This window comes from Heterodontus francisci, chromosome 38, assembly GCF_036365525.1.
Source record: "Heterodontus francisci isolate sHetFra1 chromosome 38, sHetFra1.hap1, whole genome shotgun sequence".
Taxonomy (NCBI): Eukaryota; Metazoa; Chordata; class Chondrichthyes; order Heterodontiformes; family Heterodontidae; genus Heterodontus; species Heterodontus francisci.
Window position 1 is genome coordinate 33,644,839 of NC_090408.1, and position 25,141 is coordinate 33,669,979.

At 44.2% G+C, this 25,141-nt stretch overlaps 1 protein-coding gene across 5 annotated transcripts in view; it reads right to left on the reverse strand.

Annotated features, from left to right (window-relative positions):
• Positions 1-22,398, reverse strand: part of polg (polymerase (DNA directed), gamma) — a 41,037-nt gene extending 18,639 nt beyond the window's left edge. Inside the window, exons 1-13 of one of the 5 annotated variants that reach the window (XM_068018064.1) lie at positions 22,333-22,398; positions 22,018-22,065; positions 19,753-20,363; positions 18,793-18,988; positions 17,215-17,382; positions 15,475-15,621; positions 12,757-12,836; positions 11,677-11,859; positions 9,914-10,056; positions 5,243-5,372; positions 3,376-3,600; positions 1,711-1,825; positions 229-315 (exon numbers count right to left, since the gene is read on the reverse strand). In XM_068018064.1, the coding sequence (XP_067874165.1) occupies positions 229-315; positions 1,711-1,825; positions 3,376-3,600; positions 5,243-5,372; positions 9,914-10,056; positions 11,677-11,859; positions 12,757-12,836; positions 15,475-15,621; positions 17,215-17,382; positions 18,793-18,988; positions 19,753-20,342 (2,064 nt within the window). In that variant the 5' untranslated portion in view covers positions 20,343-20,363; positions 22,018-22,065; positions 22,333-22,398. The other 4 variants (XM_068018065.1, XM_068018066.1, XM_068018069.1 and 1 more) reach the window with 4 other exon arrangements.
• Positions 22,399-25,141: the final 2,743 nt, after the last annotated feature.

The window sequence follows — 25,141 nt, forward strand, 5'->3', positions numbered from 1 at the left end:
GATCCTGCCACTCTCACTGCAAATGGACTGTAAGTACATGCACAATTTGAGAGAAAGAATCTTTTACACCACCCGAGAGGTTAGATGAGGCCTTTGTCTCAATTCAACGGGCGAGATAGTGCCAGATTGCTGACTTGCTCACCCATTCTAAACACCTCTCAGAATGTGAAGAGAAATAGAGGAAAATACCACAACATTTTTAAAAAGGAGAAACAAACTCGGCTTCACCTGTTCAGAATTTTTCTTTCTGCTCCCATTACCAAACCCTTGGAAATCAGCTTCATGGTCGGTCTCCAAATGGCTCAGCTCTTCCACCTGGTGGCAATGGATAAATTTGTCACAAATAATACCAGGGATTCTGCTGCTTACATCCTATTACAATGTCAATTTGCTGTTTTACTTTCTCCCCCTGGAAGCACTCACTCCTACTGGAGCACAGTCCTACCAGCATCATTCTCCCTTTGGTACCTTGTTCCAAGTTGCTAGTCTTCAGCTTTGAGCCCAGACAGTAAATGTCGGTGAGTTTTTTGACCATGTGGGTCATCATAGCTGAGGCAGGTTTATCCATCACTCCTGTGCTCACTGACCTACAAGGGTTCCTGGTCTGGCAATGCCTTAACTTTAAAATTCTCATTCCTTTTTTCCCCAAATCCCTCTAGAGATAGGGAGGGGCGAGGCTGTAATCTCTTCCAGCCCTACAATGCTCAATTCACACACTCCTCCAATTCTGGCCTCTTGCACAGACCCAATTTTAATTGCTCCAACATTGGTGGCCATGTCTTCATGCCTAGGCATTAAACTTTGGAATTCTCTCCCTTAATATCTCGACCTCTCCCTCCCCCTTTAAGAGGCTCCTTAAAACTCTACCTCTGTGACCAAGCTTTTGGTCACCTATCTTCATATCTGCTTATGTGGTTCAGTGTCAAATTTTGTTAATGCTCCTTGGTAGTGCCTTGAAATATTTAAATGTGCTGTATACGTGCACTAACCGGATAACTAGCTAACCATCAGGAGTCAGAGCCCAAGTTGATTTGTTCTGTAGAAGTTCGGACAAAAGGTCTTCAGCCTGAAATGTTAACTCATCTCTCGTCACAGATGCTGCCTGGCCTGCTGAGTATTTCCAGCATTCTCGGTTTTGATTTCAGATTTCCAGCATCTGCAGTATGTTGCTTTTGAATTTCTGATTTCTTCTACCCTGAGCCCAGGGGAACTGAAGTTTATTACAAAGTACTTATTGTTGCTCTAACTGAGATCAACTCAAGAGCATGGAATAGTGATTAAACCTGGGCTTTTTAAACTTGTGATTTAAAGTTTCAGTTTTGTGTAGAAAATATGGAACAGTTTATTATGATATTCCCGAAATGGTCTTGGGCTTTTAATTTTTTTTTGCCTATCCTAGGAAACTACATAGGAGCAGGAGTATGCCATTCAGCCCCATTCAATTAATCATGCTTGATTTATACCTCAACTCCATTTACTCATCTTAGCTCCATGTCCCTGGATACCCTTACCTTAGAATAGCACCTGGTGCGGGGGGGGGGTGCTCATTGGGAGTCTTGACCTGATGAACCAGGCATCACTACAGCAAGGGACAGGCCAGATGGTCTTTTCCGGTCTGACCTTTTCATATATTCATATTGTATGGCACAGAAAGGAAGGTTACATTATAGATCGCAACCAACTTCATTTGATTTTTTTTTTCACTCTCACCATTTCCCACATACTATTCTCTGTCAGCACGAACTCATGACTGACTGATGTCTCCGTCTGTTCATTTTCTCGCTCTTTCTTTTTACAATGTTCTCTGTGCAACATTTCGATGATTCTGCCAAAGAAAGAGCAAAAACTGAGAGAGGGAGTAAAACGCCCGACACTTCTGGAGATCTGAAATAAAGCAGGAAATGTGCAGCATGTCTGTCGGCAGTTGCAAAAAGAATAGACAAGATTAATGTTCTGGTTGGGACTCTCTGTCAGACAACTGCCCAAAATGGTGGGTGTGGGGGTGGCAGGGGGTAGTGTTACAACAAGAGGTAAAAGGTACAGATGGATATGCTAACCACAACAACAAGCTGCATTTACATAATGCCTTTAATGTAGTAAAATATCCAAAGGTGCTTCACAGGAGCGTTAACAAAAAAAAACTTAACACCTAAGGAGATATTAGGGCAGATGACCAAAAGTTTGGTCAAACAGGTAGGTTTTAAGGTGCGTCTTAAAGGAGGAGAGAGGGGTGGAGAGTTTTAGGGAAAGAATTCCAGCTGAAGGCATGACCACCAATGATGGAGCAAATAAAATAGCAGATGCGCAGGAGACCAGAATTGGAGGAACGCAGAGATCCTTTAGCTTCGGAGGGGGTTTTCAGAGATGGGGATGGGTGAGGCCATGGAGGGATTTGAAAACAAGGGACAAGAATTTTAAAATCGAGGCATTGCTCAACCGGGAGCTAAAGTAGGTCAGCGAACAGAGGGGTGGTGGTGAACGGGACATGGTGCGAGTTAGGATATAGGCAGGAAACATACGAATTAGCAGCAGAAGTAGGCCATTCGGCCCCTCAAGCATGCTCCATTCAATAAGATCATGGCTGATCTGTGTGTTTCGAATTCCACTCACCCATTTACCCCCAATAACCTTTGATTCCCTTGCCTAACAAGAATCTATCTTCCCCCACCTTAAAAATATTCAATGACTCCGCCTCCACCACCTTCTGAGGTAGAGAGTTCCAAAGTCGTACAACCCTCAGAGAAAAAAATTTCTCCTCATCTCTGTCCTAAAAGGACGATCTCTAATTTTAAAACAGTTCCCCCTAGTTCTGGACTCCCCCACAAGAGGAAACATCCTTTCCACATCCACCTTGTCAAGACCATTCAGGATCTTATAAACTTCAATCAAGTCTCCCCTCACTCATCTAAACTCCAGTGAAAAAAGCCCAGTCTGTCCAACCTTTCCTCATAAGACAACAACTTTGGATGAGCTAAGTTATGGAGGGCGGAAGACGGGAGGGCAGTAAGGGGTGCATTAGAATACTCAGTCCAGAGGTATCAAAATCATGACTGTTTTAAAAGGCCATTAATGGGCTTTATAATCTGCAAATAGGACCAACTGTTCCTTCCTTATGCAAGTCACTATGAGCCTAGAGTGGAGTTACTGTATATTCATCAGGACCAGTAGCCATGCAGATCAGTTAGCTTAGCACAGACTGGAGATTGGAGATGGGTTGTCATTTGTCTGCATGGTCCAATATCACACTGGTTGGTGCTCGAGCCCTTCAGGGAAGCACTGGGAAAACCTTCTAAGTGTAACCAGGGAATAACAATAATGTGACTGTCCCATATACTCCAGTTACTACTGGTTTGGATGAAAAAAAACTCAACTTACTTGTATGGACAGGGAGGTGCATCTGTGTCACTGGAGTTAATTAGTAGATTGTCCTTTCTTCCTGGGACCAGATAGCCCCACCCATGGCTCTCTGAATAGTGCAGTGGGAATCCATCCCAGGTCAAGCGCATCAGCTTCGGAGTGACCCTCATCTGGAGGCTAATGAGGCTAGGCCCTGGCAACCATTGCTGATCATTCCACTTCAGACATAGTTTCCGGTACCATCTACAAGAGCACAGCAAGGAAAATTATTCAATGGTTTACGAGTCTCTATCAGCGGTTTCCTATGCCACCTCATGTCTGGGTTTAACAGCTTTATCTTAGCTAACTATACTCCTCAGCCTAAACCTGACCAAATTCCGTCTTCAATACAACTTTCAATGGCCTCTCATGCTGAGTGGTTGCCTCGGTATGGGTACTTCTGTTGCGTTGCCCATTCTTTGTTGTCATTCTTCATGTGTGAGCTGAGAGAAATGAGTGTCAGTAGACATCACAGCCAAGTGACACCTCATCTCCAACCGGGTTCTACACACATGCACTTACAAGCAAGGGTTAGGTACCCTGGCTCTTTTTGCATCCTCCCTAACCCAGAGTGTTATGACCAGGTGGGAAGGTGTCTAGGGGTTCCCTCTCAGCCTTTGCCTGGTTTAACCGTAACAGAGTTTAATTTTAGTAACACCATGTTTTTAAGCTCCCCCTCAGTGAATCCTTGTTCATTGCTCCAATTGTAAGGCAAAGAAATCAGACAGGTTTCCTTAGATTTAAACAAGAAAGGTGGAAGTTTATTAATCTTAAACTCCAATCCGGTTAACGACTACGAATATGCGACGCGACCACGCTAGCATTCAAACGCGATAAACACACATGCAGATAGAGACAGAAAACGTAGAAAAGAATAAAGGGGAAAAGTTTGATGCAATATCTGGATTATAATTACAGTCCTTTAAGTTCAATGTGGAGTGTTTAGTTGCCAGTAATTCCTGCAATTCGTTGGGGCCCAGTGCACACTTCAACTTGTTTCGATGTCGTAGTCTTTTCTCTCAAGGTTTGTGTGTCTTCTGTGGGTCCGGTGGCTTGGGAGAAAGCGGCACAGAGACAGGAGAGAGAGGCTTCTTTGTTCCAGCTTCAGTTGCAAACTCACTTCTATTCCTTTCTGTGTGGCACAATTCAACACCAAGTTGGAAAGCAGGTCAGTCATGTGACTACCTGAAGTGGTGGTAGAGGCAGGAACCCTCACAACATTTAAGAAGTATTTAGATGTGCACCTGAAACACCATAGCATACAAGGCTACAGGCCAAGTGCTGGAAAATAGGATTAGAATAGATAAGTGCTTGCTGGCCGGCACAGACACAATGGGCCGAAGGGTCTGTTTCTGTGCTGTAACACTCTATGACTCTATGACTAACTGGCTTAACCACTCCTGCACTTGTGGATTGTATCATCTTAGCAGTCCCTGGAATGCGCTTCCTTACACCTTCAATGTCTGGTGATCAAAATCAATTTGGGTTAATTGGATCAAGGAATAGTGCTTTGTCTCCAATAGCACCGTCTCTTAGTATACAAATGTCCTTCCAGACAAGTGTCTGGTGATCTTCAAACAAGTCATTTCTTCACTCCAGCAACAATTTAAAATCGATGGTCATATGACGAAATTAATATGCCTCATTCTTGGCAGGTGGGGGTCTTCATGACAAAGACATTGTCACCAATTACAGCACTTCTACATCCATAATGCCCGAGATCAGCTAACTCAAAACAGACTGGGGATTGAACCTGTCATCTCCCTAATTATTATAGCTTATAACCACACTGTGCTCAATTGCTTCATCAAAGGCTCAAGGTTATTTCTGAACATAGCCTACTCACCCTGGATGGCCTGGTAGGTGCTGTCTTCTCTTTGGAAGAAGACTGACTGTCTGATGCAGATTATCCAGGAGGGCTCTACTCTTGGCAGTCTTCATCTCCTCCTCCTCTTCTTCTGAGGGAGGCCCTGGATCTATAAGAATATAACTACAGCATCAGAAGTGAGACCTCAGATATAAACTGACAATGAAGAGTAGGAGCATGAGCAGACAGCAAGAAAGAACAAACGCATTTTTTTTATTCATTCATGGGATGTAGGTGTCACTGGCAAGGTCAGCATTTGTTGCCCGTTCCAAATTGCCCTTGAGAAGGTAGTGGTGAGCTGCCTTTTTGAACCGATGCAGTTCATGTAGTGTAGGTACACCCACAGTGCTGTTAGGGAGGGAGGGAGCTCAAGGTTCTTGATCCAGCAACAGTGAAGGAACAGTGATATAGTTCCAAGTCAGGATGGTGTGTGGCTTAGAGGGGAACTTGCAGTTGGCAGTGTTTCCATGCATCTGCTGCCCTTGTCCTTCTAGGTGGTAGAGGTTGCAGGTTTGGAAGGTGTTGTTGAAGCCTCGGCAAGTTGCCGTAGTGCATCTTGTATACAGTACACTGCTGCCATTGTGTGCTGGTGGTAGAGGGAGTGAATGTTTAAGGTGGTGGATGAGGTGCCGATTAAATTGGCTGCTTTGTCCTGGATGGTTTTAAGCTTCTTGAGTGTTTGTGGAGCTGCACTTATCCAGGCATGGAGAGTATTCCATCACACTCCTGACTTGTAGATAGTGGATAGGCTTTGGGGAGTCAGGAGGTGAGTGACTTGCCGCAGAATTCCCAGTCTCTGACCGGCTCTTGTAGCCACAGTATTTATGTGGCTGGTCCGCATCATTTTCTGGTTGATGGTAAGCCCCAGAACGTTGATAGTGGTGGTGGGATTCAGCGATGGTAATTCCACTGAACATCAAAGGGAGATGGTTATATTCTCTCTTGTTGGAGATGGTCATTGCCTGGCACTTGTGTAGTGCAAATGTAACTTGACACTTATCAGCCCTAGCCAGAATGTTGTCCAGCTCTTGCTGCATGCAGACATAGGCTGTTTCAGTATCTGAGGAGTCTTGAATGGTACCGAACACTGTGCAATCATCAGTGAACATACCCTTATGATGCAAGGAAGGTCATTAATAAAGCATCTGAAGATGGTTGGTCCAAGGACATTACCCGGAGAAACGCCTGCAGCAATGTCCTGGGCTGAGATGATTGGCCTCCAACAACCACAACTATCTTCCTTTGTGCTAGGTATAACTCCAACCAGTGGAGAGTTTTCCCCAAATCCCAGTGATTTCAATTTTGCTAGAGCTTCTTGATGCCATACTTGGTTAAATGCTGCCTTGATGTCAAGGGCAGTCACTCTCAAATCACCTCTGGAATTCAGCTCTCTTGTTCATGGTTGGACAAAGGCTGAAATGAGGTCGACTGAGCATCGACGAGCAGGTTATTGCTAAGTGAGTGCTGCTTGACAACAATGTCAATGACACATTCCATCACTTTGCTGATGATTGAGTGTAGACTGATGGGGCAGTAATTGGTCAGATTGGATTTGTCCTGCTTTTTGTAGATAGGGCATACTTGGGCAATTTTCCACATCGTCAGGTAGGTGCCAGTGTTGTAGCTGTACTGGAACAGCTATGCTGCACAAGAATTCAGTACTCGAGCCAGGAAGTTGTCAGGGCCCATAGCCTTTGCTGCAACCAATGCCTTCAGCCAATTCTTAATATTTTGTGCAGTGAACTGAATTGGCTCAAGACTGGCATCTGTGATGCTGGGGACCTCAGGGTGTGGCCGAGATGGATCATCAACTCAACACTTCTGGGCTACCGATTGTTGCAAATGCTTCAGCCTTGTCTTTTGCACTGACCTGCTGGGCTCCCCCATCATTGAGGATGGGGATGTTTGTAGAACCTCCTTCTCCAGTTAGTTGTTTAATTGTCCACCACCATTCACGACTGGACGTGGCAAGACTGCAGAGCTTTAATCAATCCTTTGGTTGTGGGATTGCCTAGCTCTGTTTATTGCATGCTGCTTCCATTGTTTAGCATGCATGTCGTCCTGTATTGCAGCTTCACCAGGTTGTCACCTCAGTTTTAGGTGTGCCTGGGGCTGCTCCTGACATGCTCTCCTCCCCTCCTCATTGAATCAGGGGTTAGTCCCCCAGCTTGATGGTAACAGTAGAATGGGGGATATGCCAAGCCATAAGGTTATAGATTGTGTTTAACAGAATTCTGCTGCTGCTGGTGGCTCACAGCATCTCATGGATGCCCAGTTTTGAGCTGCTAGATCTGTTTGGAATCTATCCCATTTAGCACAGTGGTAGTGCCACACAACTTGATGGAGGGTATCCTCAGTGTGAAGATGGACTTTGTCTCCACAAGGACTGGCAGTGGTCATTCTTACCAATACTGTCATGGACTGATGCATATGCAGTGAGGGCGAGCTCAAATAGGTTTTTCCCTCTCATTGGTTCTCTTACCATCAGACGCAGGCCCAGTCTGGCAGATATGTCCTTCAGGACTCCGTCAGCTTGGTCAGTAGTGGTGCTACTGAGACACTTTTGGTGATGGACATTCAAGTCCCCCATCCAGAGTACATTCTGTGCCCTTGCCACCCTCAGTGCTTCCTCCAAGTGGTGTTCAACATGGAGGAGTACTGATTCATCAGCTAAAGGAGGGCAGTAGGTGGTAATCAGCAGGAGGTTTCCTTGCCCATGTTTGGCTTGATGCCATGAGACTTCATGGGATCGAGAGTCAATGTTGAGAATTCCCAGTGCAACACCCTCCCAGCTGTATACCACTGTGCCGCCACCTTTGGTGGGTCTGTCATAGAGTAATTTACAGCACAGAAGGAGGCCATTCATCCCATCATGTTCATGCCAGCTTTCCACAGAGTTATCCTGTCAGTCCCACTCCCCTGCCCTGCCGGTGGGACAGGCCATACCCAGGGGTGGTGATGGCAGGGTCTGGCACATTGACTGTAAGGTATGATTCAGTGAGTACGACTACGTCAGGCTGTTGCTTGACTAGCCTGTGGGACATCCCTTCCAATTTTGGCATGTTCGTGAGGAGAACTTTGCAAGGTCGACAGGGCAGGGTGTGCCTTTGTAATTTCCGGTGCCTCGATTGATGCCAGGTGGTCCATCAAGTTTTATTCTTTCTTGACTTTTCTGTAGCAGTTTGACAGAACTGAGTGGCTTGCTCGGCCATTTAGCGTCTTTTACAACTTCAACCAATCAGGTACTTTTGAAGTGTAGTTACTGTTGAAGTGAAGGGAAATGTGCTAGCAAATTTATGCACTGCAAGATTCCATAGACAGCAATGGGATAATGATGAGAATATTTGTTTTAGTGATTTTGGTTGAGGGATAAACATTGGCAAAGACCCTGGGAGAAATCCCCTGCTCTTCTTCAAATAGCACCATAGGATCTATTACATCCACCGGAGGGGGCAGACTGCGCCTTTGTTTGACATCTTAGCTGAAAGACAGCACCTCTGACAGTGTGCTCAAGTTGCTGGAGTGATACTTAAACCCATGACCTTCTGACTCAGAGGCAAGAGTGCTACCACTATGCCAAGACTGGCACTTCAAACAACGTAACACATGGGGATTGGGTAACAAGGATCTAAGCCAGAACAGATCAGCGTACTTTCTTTTTACCACATCCACCAGTCACTGAGCAACACAAGTGGAGATGCACAGTAACAAACAGAGAAATACAGAACCTATGGATGAACAAATCCTCCCTGGCATCAGTTGAAGACATATACTGAATACTGTTAAAGCAGTTCTATATTCAAATAAATCATTCCATGATTCAACATTAATAACTTGTATTTATATTGTGCCTTTAACATAGTAAGACGCTCCAAAGAGCTTCACAGGAGTATAATCGGACGAAGACTGAATCTGAGCTTAAGGAGATATTAGAACAGGTGATTAAAAGCTCGATTCTTAATTTATGCTGTCACCCTGGTGAAAGACCAAGGCCCATGCGGCAACAGAGAAGATGAGATAATAGTGGTTAGGAGACTCCAAGCTTGGGTTTTAAAAGTCTTTAGATTACAGGAGAACTTGAATATTCTGAAAGGTAAGGATACGCAGTTTTGTGATCCCAGGAAAGAGTCAGAGTAGGAGATGGTGTGATGTGTCTTCATTTCAACACAGTGGGGGATGCAGGGTAGAGAAAAAGTGCACAATGGTGAATTCGAAGCTTAGGAGGAAGACTTGTTGAAGTGTTTTATGCTTTAAAGTGGTGATTAGTGAAGGCTTATGATTGCAAATTAGAAGACAACACTCCAAATATGGCATCATGAAGTTTGCTGCAGTGACATCATGGATGTGGCAGTGGCCTCCAGTCATAATGCCGCAGGAGCAAAACTTTAATTTTGCACTGGAATGCTGACAAAGCCGTCAGGACAGCCTCATTTTGTATGAGCTTTCCAAGCAGACGCAAAGGTTAAGCAGATGAAACCCTCCTCACTCAATCACTATCTGACCCTCCTCAAATAGCATCATCGAGGTGCACTCTACACTGAATAAACACTTCGCATCCAGAGCTTCTAAAGCCTAGTTTAACAGGTATGTTAAGGTAACAGGCAAGAAACATTACATGAATGCAAATAGTAACTTCCAGAATGATCTAACCTTCCTCAAAATCTGTTGTTGAGCTGTAATTTGCAACTTCACTGGAGCTGAGCAATCCTTTTTTCTTTTTCTTTGTGTTCTTCTTCTGTTTAAACTGCTGGGTGTCCCATTCAAGGTCCCACAACCAGGGGTCATCTTTGTACCTGAAAATCAGGGAGACATAGAATAGGTGCATAAAGATTGCAACACTTGTCTCACCTGTCAGCCATACAACCACAGCAACAACAGAAGACCAGCTAGCATTGTCTGTCAACAGGGGTCTCAGTCTGACAAATTTTGCACTCTTTGGCCCCCAAAGTGAAATGCACATCACTACTTCCTGATGAGTCAACGATCAGTCCAATTCTTCTTTGAATGCCTGCAAAACTATAGCTATTTCAGTGTTTACTACATTTGGAAGCCTCTCTCACTAGTTAACAAATGTAAATGAAATGCAGAAAAGCAAAGATGATAATTCATACTGTATGCAGAGTTAGAAGGTTGTGGGTCAAGCTCCACGCAACATCTCAAAGCATGTCACACAATGAATGACTTTGAAGTGCAGTGATTGTTGTTATATAGCCAAGTGTCAATAGTGTAACAGTACAGTCCCAGGTTGCTGTATGACCAGTTCATCTGTCTGGCTGCACTAATTGAGGGAGAAGGGTTGGCCAAGAGATGGGGAAAGCTCTCTTCGAGGCTCCTCTTTAAATAGTACCCTGGGATCCTCATATTCACCTTGTCATGCCAGGCCCCCACCTACCAAGAATGAGGCACATTAATTTTGTCATGCACATTGATTTTAAACTGTTGCTGGAGCGAGGAAACGATTTGCTAAACAGATCAGCCATGGCTGGAAAAGACATTTGCATATTAACAGACAGTGCTTGGAAGGACAAAGGACCATTCCCTGACACATTCAACCCACAATGGGCCTTGATCACCAGGTATTGTGTGTAAGAGGAGCATTCCAGAGACTAAGGTGATAAAATCCAGGACTGGTTAGACCAGCTGGTCACATGACTAACTGGCAGTTCCAGGGTCTTTTGAACTAACCACAGAGAGTTTGAACTCAGAAAGACTGTTTGCTCCTGGATTGAGGTCTCTCCTGTCTGCTCCCATCTCTTTCTCACGGAACTCCAAATCCATTGAAGACACATGAACCCCAAGAAAGAAAAGTATCCTACAGCGAACAAGGTTTAAGAAGAATACTGGGCCCCAATGAAAAGCAAGATCTACCTACAATCAAGGACTCTACAGTGAGCTCGAAGAACTGTAACAACAACTCTTCAGATATTGCCTCAAACCTTTCCACTTTATTTTTCTTCTCTTTTCTGTCTCTATCTGCATGTGTGTATTGCGTATGCATGGTCGGGTGGGCGCCTCATGTATCCATAGGCATTAACCGAATTAGAGTTGAAGTTCAATAAATTTTAACATTTCTTCTTTAAACCTGTTTCTGCTGGTTTCTTTGCCTTATAATTGGAAAGCGGTGAACACGGATTCACCAAGATGGAGCTAAAAACACGGTATGTTTAAAATTAAACCCTGTTACAGAAAGACCAGGTGAAGGCTAAGAGGGACCCCTAGACACCTTTCTCACCTGGTCGTAACAATCTGAACAGGCAAACAGAGCCTCTGTTTCACATCTCATCTGAAGAGTGACACCTCCAATAATGGAGCATTGCCTCCGTAATGCACTGAAGTGTCAGCCTAGATTATGTGACCCAGTTTATTGGTGGAGTTCTGGTACATAATTTTTAGTAATAAAGTAAATAACAGACCTTTCATCGTAGAGCAGCTGGCAGGCATCATTGGCCAGGTTCATGAGAGACTGCTTCATCTCCCGTTGCAGCTCTTCATATGTCCCCTGTGCCTCATCCTGGTATCGCTTCCAGTTGTGGTTTACGGGAAGGTAACACTGCCCCATCTCCAGCATGCCAGCAAACGTTACCGGGTGAGGGCACCTAATCAGGAAGGAGAAGCCACAGTTAGTGCTCTGTGTGGCACACAGCAAATCCCTTGCCTAGTGAGGAAACAGCCCCCTCCACTATAGAACTCTAGTGAGTAACATCCGAAGCTATGGATCATGTTGTTTACGCATTAAATGGATTGAAAGGGAAAAATCCTGGAACAGGGATAAAGATATTCACCTCAATGCATAGTAAGTCTACTGAACAAGGGAAGAGCAGCCAATTCATCTGAATGGAAAGGCATGTAGGAGACAGACAGCACCTGGACCAGATAGTAATGTCTGAGGTAAACAGGCCTCTCTTTTCAGATTCAGCAGGCTGCATCTCATAAGTCTGTGATATTTTCCACACAACCGTCTGACGGGTTCCATGCTCCAGATTCCAGCTGCCCACCCCCTCTCCCAAACCCCCATCCAAATGTGATCTGTGACAGGAAATGTTGGCAGTTTATTCAACAATTGGGGTGTGGGGGGGCGGGGGGGGTGCAGTGTGGGGAGGTAATCACTGCCAAACATTTATCATCCAAACACATGCACTTTCCACTGGGGAGTCCCTGGATAGTGTTTGGGAGCAGGAATTCTGAACAATATTTCCCTTCTAAGCTCAGCGACATACGGCTAACTGAACAGCTCTAACAAAACCCTAGTAAAATCAGCTAGCATCGGCTGGGGATTGAGTCTAGGACCTTTTGGTCTGCGCGTGTGGCTCAGCCTCGCATTAGGCGGTACCTTTAGTGATCTTTTTAGTATCAGTGCTGTTCAACTGTTTCAGCAGCTTTTAGATCGGGAGGTAGGGTGACACAGTTACTATTGCCCTGTGACTGGCCTACTCTGGCCGACAGTCAAAAAGGGAAACAAGGATGAGATCAGTCGTTCAGAAAAGACAACTCACCTTTCTAAAAAGAGTGGAAGTTCCTCACAAAATACCTCATAAGTAGCCTTCACATCAAGCGCGCAGTATCGCATCAGCTCCTGTCACCAGTGGAATAAAAGAACAAATCGCATTGGTCTATTAAACACATAAAAATAAAGCAACTCTTATAAAAGATAAATTGTCTGCCTGTGTTTTTTTTCTGGACACTTCCCACTGGAACTTTCTGTTCTGGACAGCTTGCTTCAGCTGAGAACGCGGGTCACTCAAGCTAGGGATTCATCCAAAGGTAAAAACAGATTAAAATTTATAAAATCGTTTGACACATCTCAGACAAAGTACTCCAATTAATTATCTTGAAGTACAGTGACTTTTGTTATGCAGGCAGATGTGACAGCAATGTTGCACATAGCAATCATCCACAAACAGCAAAAAGATGATTTCCCAGAGAATTTGTTGATTGAGGAAGGAACATTGGCCAAAATACTGACAGAACTCCATGCACCTAATGCCAAGAGATCATTAACATGTATCTGAGCAGGCAAAGAAGGCCTCAGTTTGACATCCCATCCAAAGGGCAATAGCTCAGACAATGCAACACTCCCTCTGCACTGCAATAAAGTGTCATCCTAGATTATGTGCTCCAGTCCAGGAGCGGGAGTGCCAACCCACAACACCTTTGGACTCAGAAGAGGATGCCACTTACTGAGCCAAGCTAACAAGGCAGAAGTCACAATGCTCTGTGATTGGCTACAGTTTTCCTAGGCAACCCTGGAACTCAAAGCCTTTCTAAAGACAAGCTCTTGGAAAGCACAATCAGCAGGGAATACACCACCTGGCCAGAGGACAATGGGTTTATGGTACAAGATATCCATCCCTCAATTTTACCCAATTACTGTGGGAAGGAGTTCCTGTTGGTTCTCAGGCCAGTATGTTATATGCAGTGCCTCACTACGGCGAGGATATCTGTCCTTTGGGATTGGGTATGGTGGAAGGAGAAAATCTGATGACTACAGGTGCCCTGCCGTCAAATGGCCACAAAGCAGCATTCACAACCCATGGCGGGTATATAGACATCAGTGTCACAGCCCTTCCCACAGAATGTCCAGCCAATGCATTTTGGGAGGACTCACAAGGCAAGATAATATACAGTGGATGGTGGGACCCTAGGAAGTACAGAAGGTCAGAGGGATCTTGGTGTACTTGGCCATAGATCACTGAAGGCAGCAGCACAGGTAGATAAGGTGGTTAGGAAGGCATATGGGATACTTGCCTTTTATTAGCCGAGGCATTGAATATAAGAGCAGGGAGGTTATGATGGAGCTGTATAAAATGCTAGTTAAGCCACAGCTGGAGTACTGTGTACAGTTCTGGGCACCACACTATAGGAAGGATGTGATTGCACTGGAGAGGGTGCAGAGGAGATTCACCAGGATGTTGCCTGGGCTGGAGCATTTCAGCTATGAAGAGAGACTGAAAAGGCTAGGGTTGTTTTCCTTAGAACAGAGAAGGCTGAGGGGAGACATGACTGAGTTATATAAAATTATGAGGGGCATTGATAGGTTAGATAGGAAGAAACTTTTTCCCTTGGCGGAGGGGTCAATAACTAGGGGGCATAGATTTAAGGTAATGGGCAGGAGGTTTAGAGGGGATTTGAGGAAAAAAATTTTCACCCAGAGGGTGGTTGGAATCTGGAACACACTGCCTGAAGAGGTGGTAGAGGCAGGAACCCTCACAACTTTTAAGAAGTATTTAGATGAGCACTTGAAATGCCATAGCATACAAGGCTACGGGCCAAGTGCTGGAAGATGGGATTAGAATAGATAGGTGCTTGATGGCCGGCATGGACACGATGGGCAGAAGGGCCTATTTCTGTGCTGTATAACTCTAGGACTCAATGCACGACATTGCAGGATCAGACAGCGACACGTGAGCTCTCAGGCCGTTCTGAGGCCCTGGACTGCTTCTGTTTCCAAAGGAGCCACATATGGGATGCACGACTGCCATCCCTTTTGGCACCACCATGGAGAGATGTAGCAGGAAGGATCTAGTGGGTCGCCTAAGAAAAAATGACTTTAAAATAAACTTTTTATTGAAGTATTTTATCATTTTGAATATGATAAGGAGGCAAAAGTGGTAATACTGAGTCCGGGCTGACACCCAAGAGGTATCTTCTATTATAAATATAGACATGTGTCTATAAATGTCAGAAGATTTTCGTTCAACCTAACAACTTGTATTTATATAGCACACTTAACACAGTAAAACATCCAAAGACGTTTCACAGGAGCGTTATCAAACAGAGAACGCCAACGAAAAGCTTGGTCAAAGATGTGCATTTTAAGGAGTGTCTTAAAGAAGGAAGAGAGGCAGAGGGGTTTAGACAGGGAATTCCAGAGCTTGGGGCCTTGGCAACTGAAGGCACAGCCACCAATGGTGGAGCGATTAAAATCCAGGATGCTCAAGAGGCCAGAAGTGGAGGAGTGCAGATACCCCGGAGGGTTGTAGGGGCGAGGGAGATTAGAGTTAGGGAGGGGTGAGGCCATAGGAGGATCTGAAAACAAGGATGAGAATTTTAAAATCAAGGCATTTATAACTCAATTCACAGGAGTTACTGTTATTAATATTATGTATTTTAAAAAGCAACTACAAAACAGCATAATATTTTTGGATTCTTTGCTACGGTGCAGGTTATGCTATAAAATGTCATAGCAACCAGCGGTTTATTTGTTGTTATACCTGGAAGTTCTCCCGGACATCTTTCATGGTGCCTTTGATGAAAACCTCGCGAGCTTCCTTCTCGAGAGGCTTTCCCCCCACATACAGTGCATGGACATCGGACAGGTTATTGATGCTGCTGATGTTCACCCAGTCCCAGGCTCCAACCTGCAGCAAGAACAGTACAAACGTGGTACAAATTGGTTTCCTATCCAATATTTGACAATTAATCCCACCAAGCTGCGAGCTCACTGCTAATAGGGGCAAGAAACAGACAGGCCTGCTGGATATCACGGAATCAGAGGGCCCAAGCCCCATTCCACCACAAAAGCAAAATACTGCGGATGCTGCAAATCTGAAACAAAAACAGAAAATGCTAAAAATACTCAGCAGGTCAGCCAGCACTTGTGGAGAGAAAAACAGGGTGAATGTTTCAGGACTGTGTGATCTTTCATCAGAATTGCATGCCCCAAGCCCCATTTATATTCCACATCCATCCTCCCCAACTTGCAGGTACAAACACACTGGATTATAAAGTCCCTGAAGTTGCTTCACCACATGAAGGTCACTTAGCAAAGCACCTGGGAGTCTTAGTGTCTGCCATGCTAGGACACTGTCTGTGGACCTGCAGCCCATTTATTGTATTGACCTTCCTCCTCAGAATACTCTAAGACAGGGGTAACACACTTTGCGTTTATCTCCCAGTGATGTGTGTTCTCCACTGACCCCACAGGCACATATTGAATTACCATCGAATCTGAATGTAACAAGTGGTGAAATGTTTAATGCCACAGAGCACAGATGCAGATTCAGTTCGCTCCGAACCCCATGAGGTGACAATGGAGGTTACAGTAACTCCAACAAAGAGAAGGGGATCAGAGGGCAACATCTGGGTGGCTCCCAGCATTCCCAGGCGGCATTGGCAGCAGAAGTTCAAAGTAGGCACATATCTGCCCTCTGAATGAAGAGAGGATAAAAATTACACAAATACAAAAGAAAAAAAAACCTCTTACATTTAGCTGCCAAGGCCCTAAGCTCTAGGAACCTACCTGAATACTCTTATTTTTTATTCTTTCATGGGATGTGGGCTTCGCTGGCAAGGCCAGCATTTGTTGCCCACCCCTAATTGCCCTTGACAACTGAGTGGCTTGCTAGGACATTACAGAGAGCAATTAAGAGTCAACCACATTGCTGTGGGACTGGAGTCACATGTAGGCCAGGCCTGGTAAGGAGGGCCTATTTCCTTCCCTAAAGGACATTAGTGAACCAAATGGGTTTTTACAACAATCGATGATAGTTTCATGGCACCATTACTGAGACTAGCTTTCAATTCCAGATTTTTTAAATTAATTAATTGAACTTATTAAATAATTGAATTTTTAATTCCACCAGCTGTCATGGGATTTGAACCTGTGATCCAGAGCATTGGTCTGGGCCTCTGGATTACTCATTCAGTGGCATTACCACTATGCCACCGTCTCCTCCTCTATAAAGATAGAAAAAGTCAGAAAAATCTACAGGAAGGCAGATGTGTTACCCGAGAGGCACAGAGTGTAAAAATACTCTCACCTACAAATGGACAATCTGGATGACCATTCAATATTCTGGTACAGATCAAATTTCCCCAAGTATGGCTATTTTTTGTGTGGGATTTAACTTGCGTTTCCTTTTCCTTTCACTTTATCAATTGCTCCAGATTTTGAATATTTTCATAGCTTTATTTTGAAGTCGCGCAATATGAAGTTATTTTGTGGCTCTTACCCCTGGACTTCTGGGCTTGCTGGTGGTCCGTTTGATATGCTGTTTTACTTCTTCCAGGCCCCTTCTCTTCCCCTTTTTACTTGCCATCCAGAGACTGCGCTGGAAGCCAGTCAGGCCAGAAATAGCCATGTGCAAGCTCATCGTGTCCAGAAAGCGCAGCCCTGTCCCCTGCAGGCACAGAGAGAGTATAGTTCATGTTCCGCAAGCAGTCAAGACCAATCCTGGGATTATAAATCACACAGAAATAGCAAAATGTGACCGGGGAGCAAGGGAGAGAGAGGGAGGGAGAGAGAAGGAAAGTGCATGAGGACACTCTATTCGTCGACTGCTTAGGGGCCATAAATTTAAGACAGTAATAAATCCAATAGGGAATTCAGGAGAAACTTCTTTACCTAGGGAGTGGAAAGATTGTGGAACTCGCTACCACAAGCAGTAGTTTAGACTAGCACAGACACATATAAGGCGAAGCTGGATAAACACGTGAGAGAAAGTAATAGAAGGATATGCTGATAGCGTTAGATGAAGGGTGGGAGGAGACTCATGTAGAGTATGAATGTTGGGCCGAAAGGCCCATTTCTGCACTGTTAACACTGTTACTACTCCTAGTTCAATTGTGAGCTCTGTTCATCTATTCTGCATTAAAAACTTTACATATAATGGATTCCATAATTACCAAAACTTACTTCTTCTTGTCACACCTCTGTCAACTTTTCCCCCAATATAAATTCCGATATACGCATTTATGATGAAACCTGATGATGTAAACATTTTAATTATACTCTCCAGCCAGTGGTGTCACCGCAATACTCGGACTCCTCAGTCTGTACTGCAGAGAAACTTGTTTGTTCCGATCAACTCTACTTCTCTGCTTCCCAAACTGGTAAGTTTTTGAATTGAATTGTAAGCAACAACACTAAAGCAAACTATTATATAAAAGTAAGGACAGAGTTGATGGCTTTAACATGGGTACTAAGATACATGCATGTGCCCTAATCCAATCATTCCCCACTCTCCATGGCACCTATAGTCTTGACTCTCCAAGCGGAACGCCATAGGAGATCCACTAGTAACAAAAATTAAATCTTTCATCCTGCATCGCCTTTCCATTTGGTTTTTTAAAAAATCATTTCCCTATCAATTTTCTCACTTTCTAATAGCATGGGCTCCTTCATCAGTATTGTATTACAGCTGTTGGGCACTCTCTGGATGCTTGCCCGAGTGGCCATTAGTAATGAGTTTGGACAAGCTACTGAACCGTAAAGAATATCAAAGCTCATCCCGATCTTCTCCTCACCCAACACCCCCATACCTTCCACACAGCTATCAGGAGCAGCACCCAGGATGATTTGCCCCTGCCTCTCCTTAGACCATGAGCTGAGGTCAGTTACAGCGCCCATATCCACATATCGACTGCTCAGAATAACCTGAGATCTTTCTTGTCTAGGCAACATATTTAGAAGCTTTGTGAGATAGTACTGTGACAAGAATCCTTCTACCATCAACATCTCATTCTGAAGATGCCTTTGACAAAAGGTACTGGAAATTCAATGAAGAACATTTATCAATTGGCTGACTCACCTTCATCAGGTACTGCTCCTTGACCTTTGCTCTGTCATAGCTGACATTGTGGCCAATGACCAGTCTCTCTGGCCATTCGCCTCTTGTTGGACGGGTGGAGTTTGCAGATGTCTCCAGGGGAATTAGGTCAGCCAGGGTCAGCTGACTGGACCAGGTGTAACGCTTCTCGATGAGACGCTTACTGCACCAGGAGTACCTGAGGAGTAGGTAAGGCTAATATAGGGTCCAATCTGAATGCAAAAAGCTTTACACATCACGCATTATAGCCAAGGCTTTACTTTCCCTTCCAAGATACTAACTTTTGCTGGGGTACAAATCCATGCACACAGCCCACAATCCAGCACCTCCACCAAATTAATATTCTTCAATTACAAGACTCGACAGTGAGTGCCAGCAGGGCATTTGACCATTGTGGGCATCACATTTCAATATGATCGCCCACCCAGTTTCAAGTAGTGGTCAATAGCTAGCAGGAACCCTGCCTGACACTTCATTTGCTGGGTTAGGGTCCCAAATAAGTGGGTAGTATAATGGATTGACCTTTAATCTACAGATCCTGATTTATCAAACCCAGATTGATAGAATGGAAGTCTTGTGCAGTGACTGTAAGGGTCCTATGTGAAATGGCTTGGTCAGTCTCAATCTAGTTCCTAGTTGGGTGCTGTATGGCCAGCACAGACAAGATGGGCTGAAGGGCCTATTTCTGTGCTGTATAACTCTATGGACATGGGCCCAACATGTAAAGAAGGTCCTCAAATTAGCACTAAGTTGGCAATGAAACTGCAAGAGGCCACAAGATGAAGCTCTTCCAAGGCTGGAGGTTGGAGAATTTTACTCTGTATCTAACTAATGATATGCTTACCAAGAAGTGCTTGGTGCACAGAGTAGAAAAAGGTTTCATTCCCTACCACAGAGCATAAAACTCCTCTCTCTCTCACACATTTATACCTAAATTCTTACCAGGCACTTGGAGAGACAGCTACAGCTAATGTTGGACATTGGCCCTCGGACATGCACACCTCCACATCAAACACCAGTGCCTTGTCATCAGGATAATCCACAGGCTTTGCTTGTCCATCCAGTTCATACTTTGTCCAGCCAACCGCCCAGGTCCACTCTGACGGCATCTCAGGGAGGTCACACTGCAGGAGTTCATTGGCTGCCTCCAAGTAAGGGAGATTTTGCTTCTGAGCAAGAATACGAAAGTGCTCATCAATGTTGCTGCCATACACCTTGGGCAGCTGCAATTCCACATCAGGCAGTATGGAGGTTTCCTTGTCCCAGAGGTCGTGACATTTGAGGTGCTCAATGCTATTCTGGACTGCCTCCTCTGAGTACTCAGCCTGGATATTTCCAAAGATCTGTTGATGGAGACCACTGGACAGCATCTGGATATTTAATGGATTCATACGGATCTGAGCTTTTTCGTGATCGACACACTCCTTTGGTGTGCAAGGTGCAGGAGAGCTGTTGACCCGTCTTGATATGGTGACCCTCCATTTTGGGAGTAACGCTGCCAGTGATGTCCTCTTCAATAACAGATGGTTCATTCTATCCCTCTTTCATCATCCCTACAGTGCAAGAAATGGGAAAGGGGTCAAGGTGAACAGGTTTTCACTCTTCACATCATTCCATTCTCAAATGAAATGAAAAACGCAAAATTGAACCAGAAAATAAGTTTGATTGGCCTGTAGTTGGAATAATCTTTAAGTACCTTTTCCTCCAGTTACTGTTACTTGGAGAGGCAATGGTACAATTTTTAAAAACTATGATTAATTAATAATGGCACTGTACTGGCCTGACAGCTCACTTACAGTCCACAATCTAAACTCCACTGATCAGCTGCTATCCCCCGCCTAGTCTAGGAGGGGTACGCTATACCATTCTCCACTTAACAAATTCCCCTAAGAAACTGGTGGAACACAAACATTGGGCAGTTTCCCCAAAGAGAGCAATGGAGGATAACTCAACATGGGTTACCCTCAAGCAGTCACAAAGTACAATGAGCTAGTCTTCTGCATGTCCTTGCGACTGGGATTAATATGTGATGCAAGGAGACAGGGTCAAAAAGAAATATATTAAGCTGTGCCCCCAACAAAGCACTGTTCACAATTCATTAGGTTGCACTGTGTGATGATAGATTTCAAATAGACTGTAGTGAAACATTAATATTCAAGGAGTTTTATCAAACTCTGATCTCTGATCAGGCCTGATCAAGCTCACATTTCCTAAATATTAATTTTCTCAGCTTATTCAGCATTTCCAGCCATGTTTTGGATTGGACAGTTCTTATTTTGAAATGCCACAAAATATGAACATAAGGAACAGGAGCGGGAGTAGGCCATTCAGCCCATCAAGTCCGCTCCGCCATTCAATGAGATCATGGCTAATCTTCTAATTCAACACCATTTTCGTGCACTATCTCCATATCCCTGGATGTTTTTAATATGTAGAAATCTGATCGATCTCTGTCTTGAATATAATCAACGACCAGAGCCTCCACAGCCCTCTGGGGCAGAGAATTTCAAAGATTCACCATCCTCTGAGTGAAGAAATTCCTCCTCATCTCAGTTCTAAATAGCCCTGCCCCTCATTCTGAGACTGTGCCCTTTGCTTCTGGAATAAAAACAGAAAGTGCTGGAGCAGGTCAGGCAGCATCTGTGGGGAGAGAAACAGAGTTAACGTTTCAGGTCAGTGACCTTCCCCTGGTTCTAGACTCCCCAGCCGGGGGAAACATCCTTCCTGCATAAATCCAGTCAAGCCCTGTAAGAATTTTGTATGTTGGAATGAGATCACCTCTCATTCTTCTAAACTCCAGTGAGTCCAAAATGTAAATCAAAAGTCTAGTTTTTTTCCCAAAATAGAAGTCATTTTTCCCACTTCTGTTGCAGCCCGGTGGCAAGCCGGGTTTGATTACTTATTGGAGAGGTTCAATTAATTTTAATTAGCAGCAAAACATTAGTGAGCCCCAAGTGCTGATCACTCATTGTCCCTCCTTAATTTTGATTCCTCTCCAGCTCTGTTCCTGATACCCTGTGCCCATTCCCAATCCCCCTTACTCCTAACCCCTCTGTCTCTATTCCTCCCAAATCTGATTTTAGTCTTGGCAAACATGTTTACGCCTGGCTCTGACTGAAGTCGAAAGAACGTGTTCCTTCCGTGCAAAATACAACAAGCCAAATGGACCTCAAGCGAAATCACTCTGTACTTCGGAGCAAAACGTACCTGCATCTTGTCCAGTTCAAGCTGGAGGTCACTTGTTTCAGCCACTCCCTGAAATAAAAGTTGGGAATTCGGTGATGAATTTAAAAAAAATCAACTCACTATAAATTATTTTTATTGCATCAGTTGAAAATGTTACGGAGTTAGAGGCAAAGTTGTGAAAAGTCTCTTGGTTTTGCTTGAAGCACATCTATTTTGTTGTATCTTACTCTGTGGAATAAAAGCGTCTTTTCTCTTGGTTTGCAATCAGTCTGAGTTTGATTCCTAACTCTTGTGCCCGGTGATGTGAGCCTCACAGGATCAATAGTACACACCTACCCTGTAACCAGATTGCAGTCACCTCAACACATGCAGCGATGGAACACATTGACTTCTGCCCCAATGTGAAAGAGAAAAGGAAATGATGGTCTCGGACAAAGCTTTGCAAACCTCTCGTCACACTGCCATCTACGGGGCTGTGAGAAACACAACTCGACAGGTTAGGAAGAATATCAATGGGGCAATGCAAAGCAGCACTGTGAGCTCCTGTGAAGAGAAAAATGAGCCAGTGTAGAATGATTCTGACAAAGTGCCCACACCAGTGTTAACTGATCACTTCTTTTTACAGTGCATATTTTTAGTTGGCCTGTAAGGGTGAACAGGAAAACAAATCGACAAGTGCCCCCTCATGAGGAAACATAAAATCTAATTTCCTACTTTACAACAGTGACTGCACTTCAAAAGTACTTCATTGGCTGTAAAGCTGAACGTTCTGAGGTCGCGAAAGGTGCTATGTAAATGCAAGTTCTTTCTTTAATTTAAACAATATACTTTATTCATAAAATTTGTAAAAATATATTACGTAACAGCTTAAATTTGACGTTACATAAAGTGTCATACAGATCAGTTTCTTTCAATGCAGTACATGAGGTGCCTCACTACACTTGCCACTACAGGTAATATTTACAAAGTGCAGTTACATTTCATGTCAAATATTCTCTGGTGCATACAGCCCAAGGGAATTTACACAGGTTCCAGCTCCTCAGTATACTACGGCTTGATGGCCTAAGACTGCGGCCTTTCCCCATTGAGCCTTTCGGTGGCTGCCCCAAGCTTTAGTGCATCCCTCAGCACATAGTCCTGGACCTTGGAATGTGCCAGTCTGCAACACGCAGTCGTCAACAGCTCTTTTCACTGGAAGACCAGTATGTTATGGGCAGGCCAAAGTGTGTCTTTCACTGAGTTGATGATCCTCCAGCAACAGCTGATGTTCATCTCATTGTGCATCCCTGGGAGCAGCTCGTAGAGCACAGAATCCTGCATTACAGAGCTGCTTGGGATGAACCTCAACAAAAACCACTGCATCTCTTTCCAGACCTGCTTTGCGAAGGCACATTCCAGAAGGAGGTGGGAGATGGTGTCTTCCCTACCACAGCCACCTCAAGGGCAGCGTACAGTGGAAAACTTCTAAATCGAATTACATCGTTGTTATTTGTGTCTGCCAGACACTCTATTCCTTGAAGTGCCCACTAGGTCACGAATATCACTTTACAGTGCTGAGGGACTTGCTTTGTGTATCCAGCACTTTCTGATTTTATTCCAACAGTTTAATACTTCATTAATCTCGGCCAGACTCAATTGTTTCTTGTTGAAAGAAAAACACCTAATTTTTAAAATTAGACCCAGGTCTCTCCAGTCCAGTGGGTTTGCAACCTGACTACCTTCTTTTTACTAGATTCCCATTTTTATCCATATTACAGCCTTGCTGACTGTAAACCCAACAAAATCATAATTTTAAAACTGAACAGTAATATATTACAGATTTAGTTAAACCAAAGGTTTTGAGATACTTCCAGCTACAGCCCAAAGCATTCCCACAAGCCAGCTTGCCACCGCATTACACTTTTCACATGAAAAGAAAATCTTCTTGGATAGGAAAGGTGATTTAACCCTTCATCTATCACATATCTGACAAAACGTGCAGGTCCCCTATCACAGCTTCTAATTGAACTGGTTTGATCGCTGGTACATGCTGGGTGACCACCAAGTACAGAATCAGTTCACTCAAAGCTTTCCCTATTTGACTGGCACCTTAGGGCTTTGAGAGCTATATTGGACCAAATCTCTAAAATCCAATTAAAAAAACCAGTTCAGTTGCACTTTTTTAGTTTGAACAGGACATTTTTTGTGACTCTACCTCAGCAGTCTCTGGCACAATCGACAATGCTATCCTCCTCCAATGCCTTTCTTTCGTTGTCCAGCTCAATAAGACTGCCCTTGCTTGATTCCACTCTTCCCTATCCAATTGTAAACAGAGCATCTCTCATAGGAACATTGGAACAGGGGTCGGCCAGTTAGTCCCTCAAGCCTGTTCTGCCATTTAATGGCATTAAGGCTGATCTGCGACCTAAATCCATAAACCTGCCTTTGCCCCATGACCCTTAATGCTTTTGGTTGACACAAATTTATCAATCTCTGTTTAAAATTATGAATTCGTCTAGCATCAATTGCCCTTTGCGTGTAGAAATGTTTCCTAATTCCACTCCTGAAAGGTCTGGCTCTAATTTTTAGACTATGCCCCCTAGTCCTAGACTCCCCAACCAGCAGAAACAGTTTCTCCCTATCTCCTTTATCTGTTCCTATTAATATCTTGAAAACTTTGATCAAATCACCCCTTAACCTTCTTTCAGGGAATACAACCCTAGTTTGTGTAATTGCTCCTCGTAATTTTCCGTTGGAGTCCAGGTGTCATTCTGGTAAATCTGCGTTGCACACCCTCCAAGGCCAACATATCCTTCCTAAGGTGTGGTGCCCAGAACTGCTCACAGTAACTCCAGGTGTAGTCTAACCAGAGCTTTGTATAACTGAGGCATGACTTCTACCCGCTTGTATTCTAGTCCTCTCCATATAAAAATCAGCATTCCATTAGCCTTTTAGATGATTTTCTGTACCTGTTCATGACATTTTAATGATCCATGTAACTGAACCCCCAAGTCTCTTTGGACCTCCACTGTTTCTAGTTTTTCATTATTTAAAAAGTACCCTGTTCTATCCTTTTTAGCTCCAAAGAGGATGACCTCACATTTGCCTACATTGAAATCCATTTGCCACAGTTTTGCCCATACATTTAATCTATCAATATCTCTTT